Source organism: Erigeron canadensis, chromosome 6 (genome assembly GCF_010389155.1).
Source record: "Erigeron canadensis isolate Cc75 chromosome 6, C_canadensis_v1, whole genome shotgun sequence".
NCBI lineage: Eukaryota > Viridiplantae > Streptophyta > Magnoliopsida > Asterales > Asteraceae > Erigeron > Erigeron canadensis.
In genome coordinates, this window is record NC_057766.1 from 37,601,735 (window position 1) to 37,617,448 (window position 15,714).

The 15,714-nt window shown below is 36.4% G+C and overlaps 2 protein-coding genes across 3 annotated transcripts; one reads left to right on the forward strand and one right to left on the reverse strand.

Moving 5' to 3' along the window:
• The first annotated feature begins 3,060 nt into the window (after positions 1 to 3,060).
• Positions 3,061 to 7,476, forward strand: LOC122603840 (acetolactate synthase small subunit 1, chloroplastic-like). Its single transcript, XM_043776663.1, has 12 exons — positions 3,061 to 3,418; positions 4,143 to 4,356; positions 4,432 to 4,515; positions 4,614 to 4,682; positions 4,840 to 4,923; positions 5,073 to 5,222; positions 5,619 to 5,705; positions 6,030 to 6,134; positions 6,236 to 6,358; positions 6,489 to 6,641; positions 6,724 to 6,789; positions 7,127 to 7,476. The coding sequence occupies exons 1-12, from the start codon at positions 3,189 to 3,191 to the stop codon at positions 7,208 to 7,210; spliced, it is 1,449 nt and encodes a 482-aa protein (XP_043632598.1). The 5' UTR covers positions 3,061 to 3,188; the 3' UTR covers positions 7,211 to 7,476.
• Positions 7,477 to 8,037: 561 nt separating this feature from the next.
• On the reverse strand, positions 8,038 to 14,344 carry LOC122603838 (type II inositol polyphosphate 5-phosphatase 15). 2 transcript variants are annotated; one of them, XM_043776662.1, is made up of 11 exons: positions 13,377 to 14,344; positions 12,293 to 12,548; positions 11,395 to 12,196; positions 10,574 to 10,704; positions 10,332 to 10,416; positions 10,085 to 10,250; positions 9,938 to 9,975; positions 9,546 to 9,813; positions 9,310 to 9,433; positions 8,864 to 9,224; positions 8,038 to 8,767 (listed from the first exon to the last, which is right to left on the reverse strand). In XM_043776662.1, the coding sequence occupies exons 1-11, from the start codon at positions 14,197 to 14,199 to the stop codon at positions 8,405 to 8,407; spliced, it is 3,417 nt and encodes a 1,138-aa protein (XP_043632597.1). In that variant the 5' UTR covers positions 14,200 to 14,344; the 3' UTR covers positions 8,038 to 8,404. The 2 variants fall into 2 exon arrangements, with proteins under 2 accessions (XP_043632597.1, XP_043632596.1); XM_043776661.1 differs by having other exon boundaries at positions 9,938 to 9,978.
• Positions 14,345 to 15,714: the final 1,370 nt, after the last annotated feature.

Below are 15,714 nucleotides of genomic sequence, written 5' to 3' on the forward strand. Positions count from 1 at the left end.
GACCAAGGTTTTGGCTGGCTCAATCTAGAGTTGTGGTTCTGGTGCTGTTCACACCATAAATCAGATATTTAATATCTCCCTTTTGATATATGTTATGGAATCAAAGTCCCCATTCTATATGCAAAACACAACATAAATTAATGAAGATATGCAGCATTTATTTGTAATACCTTAATAACCTTGACTATGGATAAATGTATAATGGAGTATGAAGAAATGTCTTCTCCCTGTTGGCGCAAATATGTTTTTGTTAAGTTTATTCAACTTATTTCATTTTAACTATTTAAGGATAGACGTAAAACCATCTCTTCCCCTATTAGCCAACCGCATTCTCTAAATTTGTGCAATCTACTTTTTCTCCCGGTCAATCAACTATGATAGGACCGGGGGGCAACTAAGGTTGATTTCGGAATTTCGATAGCCTTTGATCCTTCGATTGCAATACCATTTCAGAAACAGCAAAGTGGAATCAGGTATTCAGGAAAGGGAATCAATAACTTAACCTGGACTCCTGGGAAACTACGTTCCCTTTGTAAAGTAGGCCTTTTGATAACTATAATTAGAGTTGACAGGATACGAGATCACCGGTGCTCGACCTAGTGGTATTTTTATGGGGATTCTATTTATCGCTATAACTAAAAAATAAAGGGAAAATGATATATGCTTCACCAAACAGGCAACCCCTGTTTTTCCTCTCACAAACCAACTAATTATATCCCTATGTGTTTAAATAACCAAGAAATTTAAAAAAAAAAAACATAAGAATTTATGTTTGAAAAGTAGGCAACTACCTATTTAGTTTAGCAGGTATTATATCCTCAAAAATAAATGAGTCATCTGCATTTGGGACACTGAGATAACAAGAACATCGGGAGATTTTACTCTACTCTTTCACCTCACTTCGGCAACCGGCGCCTAGTCTTACCTCCCTAAACAACAAAAAATGAGGCTACTATAAAAGTACATTCTCGTGGGAAACATCAAGTGTGTAATTGAGGCAATCCATCAAAAATGCAAGTTAATTTCAATGTTTCGTTACATATGAGCTTCATGTCGAAAGAAATACACTCACTTGCCTTGAAACCAATCGCCCCCTTGTTCCCATTATCAGTTTGCCAACATGTTTAATCGTGGTGATACATTTCCAAGAATTTGCAATGGGTAGGTAAGTAAAGTGTTTAAAAGTAATATCTTTAAAAGAATTTGTTATACCCATCTAAAACACATTGAAAACAAATCTTTTAAGAGTGCATTCTTGAGTTTTAATTTTATGGATAAAAAAGGGAAGGAGATGAAAACTTATGTTTTTGCATTCTTGAGTTTTTTGATTAAAAGAAGGGAAAACTGCATAAAATAGAAAGCAACTTTGGTCCAATTCACGTAATTAGCAGTGACCTTTAAAACTTGTCGATATTAGAAACGATCTTTCAAAAATTACTCAATATAGCAATATTTTGCCCCGTCAGCATGTGACATGACATTTTTGGTGACATGGCAATTCACCTCCTCTCCACCAAATCCAATTACATTCGCTGTCAAAGAATACATACAATATTCATATACATCAATCCACATATATATATACATTCATATGTATTTACAAATAACAATCATAAACATTCATTCAGAAACAAAAAAAAAACAAGACACTTACCGAAACTCCTTATATCGATAATATGATAATATGAATCAAGGGCCCATCCTTGATGCTTATCCGTAGCCATAACCGATAACGAAACCAAAACTCAAATACCCGAAAACCCAATACCATCTTTTTCAGCATCCCTTCTTTCTTCGGGTGACCTCCACCTCCGCCGTCCGGTCGTAACTACCTCAGGCGGCCGTCCAATAGAACACTCATGTGAGCCATAGTCCATTTTCTTCATGGGCAGAATTTCATTTTTAACATATCGGTTCACCACAGGCACCGGACATGGAAACAACGATGGAAACCTAGCTCCGGTCAAATCAGTTAATGGGTTTAATGGCGAAGATCCATTTGGTTCCAGTTCTGGGTTTGGTTTCGAATCGGGTTTAAGTTCATCTCTATCAGGTGAGAAGCCATGGCTAAGTGATGAGAGAGCTGACATAAATGATACGGGAAAATTTTCCGGTGATCTTTGTGAAGATGAAAATGGTGGTTTTGATTGAAAGTAACCGGAAGAAGTTGTTGCCGGTGACTCATGTTTTTGTTTAAGTTATTTTTCCATGACTAAATAATAATAATAATAATAACAATAATAATAAACAGGAGGAAATTATGATATGTAAGATTTGTAGAGAATCAATGTGAGTTTGATGGCGATGAGAAAGAACAAAGGAAAGGCGAAATGAATTGGGTGGGGTGGAAGAGGAGGTGGACTGTCATGTCACCAGAAAGGCCATATCACACGCTGACGTGGCAAAATATTGCTATATTGAGTAATTTTTGAAAGGTCATTTCTAATATCGACAAGTTTTAAAGGTGACTGCTAGTTGCGTGAATTGGACCAAAGTTGCTTTCTATTTTGTGCGGATTTCCCTTAAAAGAAAGGAAAGTGATGGAAAGGAAAAGTGAGGGGTTTTAAAACTAAAAACTTTCCTTCCATATTTGGCATGATTTGGATTTTGAAAGGATAAGTTATAAATTTATCAATATATCCTTCAAACTTTTATATGAACTATAATAACTATGGGGCTATAAATGTAATATTATGTATTTTTATCCTTTCTTATTCTTCTCTTTTAACTCAAGAATGCCTTTAAATCCTTTTATTCACTTTCTTTTATTTTAAATGATAAAACTCAAGAATGCAATTTATAAATATAATTTTATATCCTTTCTTCTCCTATTCAATCTTCTCTTTTATTCTCCTTTAATAAAACTCGAAAATACAGTGTTAGGGTATTGCCAAAAGTCAAACCGGCAGAGTGCATATATATTGGAGGTGTTAGCCATTTATTTATAAAAAAAAAAAATCTGTACGGGCGTGAGTGCATATATATATATTGCGGTTTGGAAAAAAAAAAAGAAAAACCTTTAAACAAAAAAATATGATTGAGCACGTTGACATAAAAATGTAATGTGTACCGACCACGGTCAATATGTCCTTACCACCCGCCGCCTCCACCTTTAAGAGAGAGAGAGAGAGAGAGAGAGAATCATTATCAACATCATATAATAACACCGGAAAAGCAAAGCAACAAAAATGAGTGTCACAGCCACATTGCAGTCTGTCTCTACTCCGGCGTCACCACTAAGCCAGGGCTGCAGATTGGAACTACCACCTAAACTGCTTTCTTTCACTAAATCAAGTGTTGGTCGAAGGCTTGCTTTTAAGCTGGTTAATGCTATCTCCGACTCCGGTAATGGAGCTCCGGCTTCACTTCTTTCTACTTCTTCCCTTAATGGAGTTACTGCCCCGCCACTTTCTTCCAAGTATAACTCTTCTCTTTTCTTTAATTCCTTCTTAAATTACTAGTAACTATAATAATATTTGTTTTTATAGAACCTTTCATGTTTTTCTTTACCCAAGCAGCTTATAATTAATAACTTTTTGCAAAAGCTTAATTAAAAAGCATTTGTCATATAATAGCTAGAAGGAAGGCAGGATTAGCTTTCAAGCAGTCTTCAAGCATGACATGAATTCAAGACAGTCTGCTTCTGAGAATCTGATTCTACTTTCATGCCACATTTCACTTCCCCGTGGCAATGCCTTTGATTCTGGCTTTAGATTAGGGTCTTGCTTACAATGTTGTTATTTAAATTGTACATTTTTGTCAGTAATTTTAGTGTAACCGAGGTATTTAGCTCAACTTTTTTTGGGGTTAATTGTTTCAACTACTCGTAACCGAATTTTGATTGTTGTTTAAGATTCTCTTGCAACAAAGTTCTCAACTTTAAGCCTATAGTATGAACATATTTCCTTGGAGTTATCCCAGAGAGATATTCGAGATACCTAGGCACATACGGGTCAATAAGTTATTTAGGGAAAATGATTACAGTATTTGGAGGAATACCCGTTGCACCGAAACTCTTCCAACATGTGCCAGTACATTTGTAAAGTTACTGCAACTTAGTAAACTCTATGGGTAATACAACCATGTGTTTACAGGTAGGAGTATCTTTTTGATAAAATTTATTTGGTTTATGTATTGACCAGGGTGAAGCGCCACACTATCTCGGTGTTCGTAGGAGATGAAAGTGGTATTATAAACCGAATCGCAGGAGTTTTCGCTAGAAGAGGTTATAATATCGAGTCACTTGCTGTTGGTTTAAACAAGGACAAGGCTTTGTTTACTATAGTTGTTTCTGGAACTGAAAAGGTCTTGCAACAAGTGGTGGAGCAGCTCAACAAGCTTGTGAACGTCATAAAGGTTTGTATGACCATCAAATGTGAATCTTGGGTGCTCTTTGAACTTTATACATGATTAACGAGTTTGATGTATCAGGTGGAAGACCTTTCCAAGGAACCACAGGTAGAACGGGAATTGATGCTTGTGAAGCTTAATGTAGATCCAACCACACGAGCTGAGGTTTTAGTGTTTTGCATACTTCTATGATATTCAATTATAGAAAATGGCAGAGAGAATATTTTATTTGAGTCTGATACAGGGTTACTTTTACCCTTTAGATTATGTGGCTAGTAGACGTCTTTAGAGCCAACGTTGTGGATGCATCAGAAAGCTCGTTGACTATAGAGGTACGTAGCTTCTTATTCATTCAATCTGAACAGTTGCATACTCCCACAGTCTCACTGTTTTGTTATTAGAACATGCGTCAACAAAAAAAAAAGTTTGTAATTTTGATAATATTGCTAGTAATTATGTAATGCTAATTTTATCATCTGGTCAATTTAGGTTACCGGGGATCCTGGGAAGATTGTTGCTGTTCAGAGAAATTTAGCCAAGTTCGGAATCCAAGAGCTCACTAGAACAGGAAAGGTATGCAAGCACAAGCATAAGTTTTCTAAATTTCTGTTATGTGTTGCATCTATTTCATAGAAATTTAAATTTTCTACCAGAATGATAGTTGGTCGCAAAGACCATAAATGTCCATTGAATCTCCTGACTGAATTTGTTGTAACTTTTAGATCGCTCTAAGACGGGAAAAACTGGGTGAAACTGCTCCATTTTGGAACTTCTCTGCAGCATCTTACCCAGATCTAGAATCCGCAACTCCAATTGCTACTTCTTCAAGTGTTACTTGCACTGTTGATGAGGATTCGACTGCAATGTCAGGGGTAACCTGTCTAATCTTTAAAGGCTTTCCTTGCAATGTTTTGCTCCCTAATTGCATATCACCACCTTATAACTCTATTCTGTTTAGCATTTAGGAATTGTGACAGAGATAGAAAGGCAATGTATAAAATATCAATGATACAATTGAATGATAAAATGATAAAGACTTTTACTTTGATTTCTGCAAGACACAATATATGTAAGTTACTAAATCTGCAGTTTCACACAACAATTAATTCTTTAGTTGGCACACTTTCACTGTGTCTGGTACTGCTTAGACCAAATTTCTACTTATTTAACACTTTAATCTGTTAAGTGGTTAACAAGATTTGAACAACCTAGTTGTTAAATTGATTTTTGATTTCATTTGAGTTATTAATAATCTTGTTTGAATGAAGGGTGATGTGTATCCTGTGGAGTACAACAATAGCTGCATAATGGATCAAGTTCTTGACGCCAATTGGGGGGTAGTCTATGATGAAGATGTAAGATATCAATTTATCATCTTTCATTTGTTCCTTATCGCTATATTTATACTTGATCCCTTTATTGATGAAAGACAATTATATCTTAGATGGATCATAACTTATATGTTTCGCCAAACACACTTCTAGTTTCTAAGATAGCGAACAGTTCAGCTTAATTAGTTAATATTCTTCAAGCTAAAGATGTATGTTGTTATTCTCATTCTAACACCCACAGGTTGTTACTATTTAGAAAAGGGGAAATAGTTATGGCATATAATCGTGTTTACTGAGGCTTGTGACTACTCATAGATTTCACTTTTGACACCCAAATTAATGTTGCAGTCAACTGGTCGGCAGTCTCATACTTTAAACATTCTGGTCAATGATACTCCTGGAGTTCTCAACGTGGTCAGTGGAGTTATATCCAGAAGGGGTTACAACATTCAGGTTCTTCTTCTTTTTTGCTAATTCTGAAGATACAATTGTTTTAAAGTAAGATGTAGTTTGCAAATAATACTAATAATCGTCTTTGGAACTGGTGTCAACAGAGTCTGGCCGTAGGTCCAGCAGAAATGGAGGGTTTATCTCGCATTACGACTGTGATTGCTGGTACAGATGAATCTATTTACAAGTTGGTTCAGCAGTTCCGCAAATTGGTGGATGTTCATGAGGTGAGATTTATTTCTTTAAAGTTAAACCTCTTGAAATTCTCATAAAATCGACCACTATAATTTTCGCTGTATCTTACTTCAGGCATGGAAAACTTATAACTTAATGAAAGAAAATATTGTTTATATTTAGGTCAAAGATATCACCCATCTACCATTTGCAGAACGTGAGCTAATGTTAATTAAAGTTGCTGCTAGCTCTGCTGTTCGAAGGGATGTCCTAGACATCGCCACCATCTTTCGAGCCAAGCCTGTTGATGTTTCTGATCACACTCTCACACTAGAAGTAAATTTTCTACGTATTGATTTTGAGGTGTTTCTATGTCAAATATTCTTGTTTCTGATATCTTCTGTTATTCATATTTCAGCTCACAGGAGACTTCAACAAGTTGTTTGCATTGCAAAGATTGTTAGAGTCCTATGGAATTTGTGAGGTTCGTTCAAACTTTTGACCTCGAACTCCAATACTGGGTTTCACTTTTCAATCTTCTGCACAACTTTATTATGGCCTGCTCCTATCTGGTTAGGGACTTGGGGTTCTCCCCAGCAATTCATTCTCTCAAACCCCTAGTCTCGACATTGTATCATGCCTCACTCTGATATATCTTCTATTTTGGAGCTGTATTACTATCCAAATTGTGTTTATTACACGAAATATTATTACTAGTAAAAACAATAGTCATTAAGGTATAACTGTGCATGGTCTTTGATGCTGTTTTCTCTGCATTGCATCATTTCCCTAATGGTGCCTAATTGCATTTTAATATGCAGGTCGCAAGGACTGGTCGAGTGGCATTGGTGCGAGAGTCAGGGGTCGATTCTACATATCTACGTGGGTACTCCCTTCCGTTATAATAACACCGGAAGTTATCCCTCAATTGTATGTTGCATTATTGTAGCTGCAAGTGAACACAACTGTTCAGTGTCTTTTGCACTGATGGCTGCGGATGTGAGAGTATGACTTCTTGCTAGAAAAAGAAAAAAGGAATGTTTAGTAGATCAATTTATGTTGTATTATGGTATGCCGTGTGATGTCAAAACTGTAACAGCTTTCATTCATAGAAGTTTCATACTTAAAATGTGATGTTAAGCAAATTTATAAGTAATAATGTTTGTACTTCTATACTTCTATATAAAAGTTATAATCCCATATTGAAAGTTAAAAAAAATAAGACATACAAATTGACTAAATTACTTTTAATGAATTAAAATCACCACCCTTTAATATTAAATTACACCATCAGCTCCTTATATTATAAAAGATTTATATTACCTTCTTTAAATCAAACACGTTTACATTAATTACCTACACCATTTGACGTCGTGACCACCATCACCATCCGTCGCCGCCATCATACTACCACATTGCGCGATAATGTGCTAGTTATATACCTAGAGATTATTGGTGGAATTGGTTGAAATATACGAGTCTTTATTTTGTCAACGTTATACACTCGAGGGGTAGAACTGAACAAATTATGTATGTACTTGGTGGAACGGTGGGACAAAATGAGGAGAAAAGCTATATAATACTTGTCCCTGACTTCTTGAGCCATTTTAATGAAGCAAATGTCCTCCAAAAAACCTTTTTTCTTCGGGTCGAGCGTTAGCATCATTATAACATTTTAGACTAATTTCTAAGCATTCCATTATGATCCTCAGTATACCAGACTTTATACAGCTTTGAGAAATAAAACACTTGATATTTCTTGCACAAATATTTGCCATTATGATCTCAGTATACCAGACTTTATAAAGATTATATATACAAAACCCAAGTAACCCAAGACTTAACAACATTCGACTTCTAACCTTAATAAGTAATACATCACATACCCATCCCCATCCCATCCACCCAAAAGCCGAGAAAAAAAAAAGTTATGAACACATAATTAACACTTATACTCGAGGCAAAAAAAACTCTCAATAACCATGCCCTCTTCTGGAGACCTGGACAACGTATAAGAATCATTCTCTTGTCAAAATGAATATATATCGAGATCAGGAAGATGATCACCTCATCTTGTGAATAACTAAGCCAGATAACTCTTAAGGAGTATGCAGATCGCGTAAATGGTCAACAACATCACGTGAACCAGTCAACCACTTGATATCAGAACGGTGAAGTACATTTGCATGGACACGGGCTGAATTATCAGGTTTCTGCTCCATAGGCATTGACCTCTCTGAAAAGCTGTGGGTATGGCGCACACGAACTCTGTGACATTTTGTTTCTGTTGTACAGCTGCCCCTCACTTCAACCATCAACATAACTTCCTTATCACGAACGTCTTCGCACCAGCAGTTTTGCGGAGCACCATCTACATATTCCTCTAGGGTTTCATATCCTTGGTGATGAACTGATATCTCTACAATATGATTTGGCTCTATTATACCCACTGTTGGCTTGACCTGGTTCAAAGCAATAGACAATTGTTAGCTACCTTCACCGTGAGTGCATCACAACAAATTTTTTAGTCCAATGTTCAATGCATGTGATAAATTCACCTCAAGCCATCGTGGAAAGCCATAAGAACCTCTTGGACGGTGACTGGAAGCCTGTTTTCCATCTTTAATAGTACACTGGCCTTCACATATAACTTTAAACAGAGCTTCATCTTCCCCGCATTTATTGGTAATCCTCAAGACTGATGAATCCCTGTCATGAAGAATTATATTGTTCGTACTGGGAATAGCTTCTGGAACATTGCACTGTTCTTCAAGAATACTCCTAATTTTTTTATTAGATTTGATAACTTCTCCAAATATTTTTCTTCTTCTTGACTCATCTACTCGAGCCAGTTCCACGTTAAAGATGCAACGCACAGGCTTATGATCACTATCTGTCACATCCATACAAGCCTCATACCTGATCAGAAGTAAGCCACTCAGTCACTTATAATCATGATGATGATGTCATGGAGTAAAGCACCATCTGAATGGAGCAAACTTACTGTATAACAGAAGAAACTACAGGACAGTTTAAATTGCATGTGTCTGATGAATCTGGACGGCTGTCACGATACAAGACTCGATCACACCATGCAGGGATTCGCTTTTTTTCACCAGAATCATACCCTACAAACATAAATTTTAGAACATTAGACAACATTCTAACTATCTAATTACTCCATTTTGGCCATAGAACAATTATAGATACGAGTATCGACAGATATACAGCATCATATACCTGCTAAACCAGCTTGATGCCTTTCAAATTTGTAGGTGGGGGGAAAAGTAATAATAGCTTCACGCATTCCTTGAAAAACACTTCCAGCTTTCATTTCAATATGCAGCTGATCCTTCTCCCTGAGCCAATCAAAGCTTCTTTGAGAGATAAAATCCCGTGCTTCATCATACGATATATCATCGAGCCGATAATTGAAGTCGCCTAAAAACACAACCATGTCTGCCTCAGATAGCTCTGGCGACTCATCCATAGACAGAGCACCCAAAGCCTGCAATAACATCATTAATCTCTGACCATTTATGGAGTGTAATATTTTCTAACTTCTAATGATCGGGCGTTATTCACTTTCCTAAAAAAGGGTTATTGACACAAGTAAAAGAGCATGTACCTACATTTACAACACGGGGCATTTGGATTGCAGATGAGACTCCTGCTGCAAAAAGTAGGAAGGGAACCAAGCGAGAACCATAGAGAATCCAAAATGAGAAAGATGAGCAGGCAAGCAAGCAAGCAAGATAAGAAAAGGTATGGCACCATACCAGATGATGCATTCACAATATTCGGTGACCGACTGAAGGACATTGTCTTGTATACATGATCAAAATCAGCATTACGACGATTAACAGCGTCCAGGTGTGCAGCAAAGTGACAATTCACGAAACATATAACCCGCCCATAGATTCTCATCCTTAAACCAACTCCTCCCTGTACATACCAGTACATTAGTAATAAAATTCGATCTCAAGTAGATCAAATAAATTAGCATGATTAAACTGCAGCATATACCTTATTACCAATAGCTTTTCCAAATCCACATGGAACTGCTGCAACATCAATATCTCCAACATTACCTCTAATATTATTGCTGACCCTGAAATGACATTCAGTAGTCAAACATTAAAAATGACAAGTCAACTGAAACTCAATTACTGCTACTGAAAGTAAAACATTCTTCATTACACGAAGTTAAAAAAGAATAGTATGATTTAAACCCAAAACAGAATACCCAATCCTTTCAAAATACTCACCACACTGCAATAAGCATGCCTGCCAACTGTCTTGAACCAACACGATGATAACTAGAACCTTCGTCCAGGGTTCTGCCAATCATGTCCAGCCACCACTGCCCCGCATTACTTCCCTCAAGACCTAGCTGCATCTGCAGGAAAAAAGAACATCAAAATCCAGATGTCTCTTGGTGGAACAAGATGTAATTCATTAGCTTACCTTACACTCACATTAACCAAGAATGAAACAAGAATGCAGAAAAAGAGATGATACAAAAGTTTTTGATTGGTTTTAGAAACCTAGATATGTAATAAGAGACAAACAGATAAAGAATTTGCTTGCGAAATCTTTCTGGCTAACAAAATTGGATGAATTAAACCACTTTTAGGCACAATAGGTGACTGAGAACTGGTATGATATATGGGTGGCCCGACCCGACTTGTGGGACAAATAGGTTAATTTAGTAAGCATGAACAGATGCAACACCTAACAACTAATAAACTCATAAGTTAAGTATTTCTTTCACCCCAGAAAAGAAAGCAAGAAAGAACATAATGTAAATCCAGAATAACCATCATGTGAATAAACTCTAGAAATCAGAAGATTCTTAACATAGCCATCAGTGAATAATCACCAATCATGTTTATTTGATGTGATTGGCCATCGCAATAGAGCATCATGTTAAGTGCGATGCAACCATAATAAAACATGCTTCAATCATATCACAACAATGCCAATTAATGAAGCTTCTCTAATTTGATCTTTAAGTACGCAAAAGCAAATGAACCAAGAAAACTATGTGAAACATATAATTTCAAAAATATGATGTAAACCATCTTACACTTTCTCTAGCAGCAGACATTGCAAGAAACCCAGCACCCATTTCAACCTCCTGTAAGCCAACAGCAACAATATCAACATCTTTGGCTGCAGACCCCAGCCAGGATATAAGTGAATCATGTGTGGCTCTTCCTTCGGCAACATTCCATGTACCAGCCAAAATTTTAAAATGTTCAAGTCTTGTGTACTCTAATTCTTTGACAGATAACTCTGCACGTAATAATTTGTCTAGAGGCCCTGGAGACGATATACTCCATCCACGTATGCCACCATCATTCGCCAATGTAAAGATATAACCAGACCCCACAGCCATATCAATGATAGAACTGCGATGAGCAACCCACTCACCAAGCAAATTACCCTCAAGATCCAATACATGTAGGGTCCCACTCGCATACCCGACCCATACACGTAACCCAAATGTACATAAGCAACGAATAGCGTATGAGTGATACTGGAAATCTTGCAATCGGTTTCCATTTGTATCCCACTTCACTATTAGTCCATTTGCAGATCCAGTCCAAACGGTTCCATCAATTGTTATGATCAATGATTCAGTTCTACGAATATCATCACCAAAAGCCCCTTTCGCAGCAACTCGAAGAACAGCATCAGCTGCTCCCATTATTGCATTACGTGAACGCTGGAAGAAACTCATTGAGCTTGGTGCTTTTTCTTTCTTAGGATAAGATGCAAATTTCATCTTTGCCTCTTCTTCTGCAGTGAGATCCTGTATTACTGTCAAATTTTCAGCAAGACCATCGATATTGAACACTTTCAACAACTCCCTTGTATATGCATCCCTGCAGTTAGAAATATTTTTTAAAACTTGTAATTTTTTTCATTGAAGAACTTAGTATCAATAACTAGTGTCCTACAAATAACAACTAGTCCATTACCATAATGCAAATGATAGAGGTCCTGCACTCCAAACTTTTGCCCCTGAATGATCAGACAACAGATATTTAACGTCCGCTGTAAGCACACTACAGGAGATGCCTTTTGTGGTGACTTGGTTCTTGAGATCGATGTATGACCTCTCAATTACCAGAGATGACATATGTTTCTCCTCTTTTGTCAGCATGTAAGCTTTTTCCAGTGATTCCCATGGCCACACAACTATTGAACCACCCTCAGATCCAGACCATAGATCACCTGGATGCAGTACAGTATCAGATACCACCAAAATATAGCAATTTGATTAATGATTGTACAATAGTCATTCTTCTAACCAGTTTTAACATCATAACCACATATTTCTAATTTCTCCTTATCAACATAAGTAAGAAGATATCCGTTCTCATGAGGGACACAAATCATCAAAGTTTTAAGTTCTTGTAATGTAACATTAGAAGAAACTCAAGAAAGTCACAAAACATGACTTGTATGTACAAGGGAAAAGGTCTCTTGTGTGTAATCATATACGTTTGGATCAGATATCTAGAGGCATGAGCTGATGCGGTTTGAACTAAGCTAGACAGGATGTAAGTTGGGGCATGTAAACCAGGGCAGTGAAAGTGACACATGATTACACATCCAGGTTACCACCATCATTGACACCATATCCAGTCTCACTTGTAAGTTGCAACTCCTTTTATAGTTTTTGTTATGTAAAAGAGGTTTATGTACCACATAGTGTCCATTTAAGGAACTTATGCAATATGGAACCGGCAATCACATAAATTTACAGACCTAACATGATCCGAGCCCAAAGCATGTAATCTTTTCATAATCCTCAAACTTGCATGAGATGTTACCCAACGCGCAATAAATTCTTAAAAGTTCAACATGCTCATCTAAATTAGATCTAACTTAAACATATCATTCTAAAACAAAGACCTGGAAAATATATATCAGGGTATTCATGAAACCTATATATGGCCAATTCTATGAACTTGTAAGAGTGAATCATATTCATAACATTCAAAGAAACATTAATGCTAAACAATATCAATCAAAATTCACAACGGCAAGATACATTACCATAAGACGAAACAACCATGGATAGCACAGGTCCACGATGCGCCTGCCACGAAACACACTCTTTAAAACAATCATCACCTTCATCAAAAACTTCCAACATTTTCCAACACCTAATCTTCCCATCCTTATGTCCACTCCACACCACCTTATTCCCATCATCAACAACTAAACACAATGTCGGCGAAGTCTTAACCGACTCACTAAAGCGCACTTCCACTTCCCCTTCATTATACATATCCTTAGCATCCCAAACCCTTACACCACACTCTGATCCTGCCCATAATTGCCTCCCGTCCCCGTTCCCTTTTAATAACCTCAAAAAGCACCCAACTTGTGTCTCTTTAAACGGATGCGGCCTAAATTCGATGTTCGGTGGCCGATTCGGATGCACCGAGCCTCGAAACGGTAACTTAAACATTCCTAACCCTCCACCACTACCTATAAACTCCGGCAACGCTTGTTTAACATCAATATCATTATCCTTTTCATCAACTGTCAATAATTTCTTATCTAAATACTGCATCATATAATCTAACCGATTTCCGGCCGCCTGAACTAGCAAGTTATCGCCGCCGGCACTTCCGGTAGCTCCGCCGTCATCGGAAGATGAATCGTAAAACCGATCGAAAACCATAAGCGGTTTATTAGTATTAGTATTAGGATTAGTAGTGGCAGTTGTGTAATTATGGTAACTGAAATCAGCTTCATCGTCGAAATTGATTAAATTGGGAGAATTGTTGCCGGAATTCAGCTGAGGAGTTGACGGGGATGAGTTTAAGGATGAGAATAAGTCATCGACGGCGTGGTGGTGGTTGTTAGTCATGACGGATGAAATTTGGAAGATGGAACAACGACGCTGTTTTGAGGGAGAGAATATAGGGGGGTGAGAAGAGATCGTGGGAGTTTGTTATTGTTTCGGAAATGTTTTTTTGTTGAATAATTGAAGTAAGCTGGAAAAGAAAATGCAGGGGTGGGGAATACGGGGAGAATAAGAAGGTGAAAGATAGGTGAAACCGGAAAGGGAATTGATTCCTGGTTGGCTGGTTTTAATTTTTACAGTAAAGTAATTTACAAAATAACTGCTACAGAAAATATACTCCACAGCTAGATTAATTTTTTTTTTAACCGGAAAGGAGCTACTTGAGCTAAGCCCAGGGGCTATTTCATAGCACGACAAAGTGTCACACCGAGTATACTACATTGTCTTATCCAGTGTTATTGTCTGGGTAACTTTCTAGACATGTCAACTCGAATGTTCGAACCCAAAACCCCAAGTGCATCTGTCAGTGATCTAGCTCTTCTTTTTTTATTTAATTTTAACTGTAGTTTTTTTCATTTGTGTTATATATTAATTGACATGAAACGTATAAATGATTTGTGTTTGAACATTAATATATATTTTTTATCGACCGGTATATAATACTATAAAAATTTAGTTAAAGGTAAAAGATAAAGTTGAGGATCTTAAGTTGTTTTAGAGGCAGCTTAATCCTTAAATTAAAATTAAGATTTAAAAATCATTTTTAAATTTAAACCTTTAAAATTAATCTAACGATTAGTATTTTCAACTTACTATAATTTCAATTTGAGAAGATATCAATCTAAAAAGTAATCACTTTCAAAGTAAAACTATGATACTAATAAAATATATAAGATTCACACGTGTCCTTTTGTATTTATGAATTTTAAATGTAAAGAACATATTATAAAGAAGTTTATATTATGCATATTTGGTTTTGTGCAACAAAATGAATATTGACATTAGTGAAACTCCGGATATAAAATTTTATGTCCTCTCTAGTCTTCCAAGAATAAGAGACCATGCATATAAATGTAGAAATCTTTTTCAAATACTTAATTACGATCACTTGAGTTTACTTCTGGCCAGTAGCGGTTGTACTAGGATGGTCATCTCATCACCCCCTTTTAACCAACTCATTATTTGTCATTATATGTTGCGATGATTGGATTCACTTCATGCTAGATTCAGTTGAATTTTAATAACTAAAAAAAAATGTTTAATTTATAATTACTTTTTTTTTTTAAAGTTAGTTTCGATTCAAACGTGTTAGAGGCAATTTTAACCAACAATTCACTAGACCTCCAACCCCCTCCTTATGGAAAATACCTTGAGATGAGAAACCCAAACCTCAAACCCGAGACCTTGGAGAAAACTAATCAACTTGGATTCAATCTTGACATTTTTATCAAAAAATTTATAACAATAAAATATATTTAAAAAATGTATATAATGTTTATTATGACACAATAACCTAATAATATTTATATAAGATTAACTATTACATTATAATAAAAAATCATTTCATTCCAATAATTG